Genomic DNA, 471 nt, shown 5'->3' with positions numbered 1-471 from the left:
GTATGTTTGTCTGTAGCATCACCCCAATAGGTATAAACATGCAGGTGTTTTCACACAAGCTATTACACAAATGCTTCCCCTAGTCTCTGTCTTTGGACATTTTGCTCGGGTGGGCTTGGCCTCCTATCAGCTTATTTGTTGTTTTTTTCTTACTTATTATTTTTTCACAGCATGCCTTAAGGTTGATTGCCTTCCGACAAATCCACAAGGTCCTAGGCATGGATCCTATTCCTCCACCTAAGTTCCAAAGAGGTGGACGCTTTACCCGCAAGAGACGAAGGGGACAACTCCTCGGGCGAGGGTAATGACTCCGAGGGTGAGTTGGACGGTAGGCATTAATCCAAAGCTTTTGTTGTTTGAGACTGAGGTAGGTTGTGTCTTGTGTTTGTGTGTAACTGTATGAGGGGGTCGGAGAGATATAAGGATATAGGGAAAGGATGAAAGTGGAACTCTAGATCTGGTCTTTTAAGC

The 471-nt window shown here is 44.8% G+C and overlaps 1 protein-coding gene across 1 annotated transcript in view; it reads left to right on the top strand.

Moving 5' to 3' along the window:
• Window positions 1-471, top strand: part of LOC119585947 (zinc finger RNA-binding protein-like) — a gene marked incomplete in the record, with an annotated part of 31,027 nt that overhangs the window by 28,174 nt on the left and 2,382 nt on the right. The window contains 1 exon segment of the mRNA XM_037934661.1: window positions 171-328. Within this exon segment, the coding sequence (XP_037790589.1) occupies window positions 171-305 (135 nt within the window).

Source organism: Penaeus monodon, chromosome 20 (genome assembly GCF_015228065.2).
Source record: "Penaeus monodon isolate SGIC_2016 chromosome 20, NSTDA_Pmon_1, whole genome shotgun sequence".
NCBI classification, from domain to species: domain Eukaryota; kingdom Metazoa; phylum Arthropoda; class Malacostraca; order Decapoda; family Penaeidae; genus Penaeus; species Penaeus monodon.
This window is presented reverse-complemented; position numbering and strand designations above follow the sequence as displayed.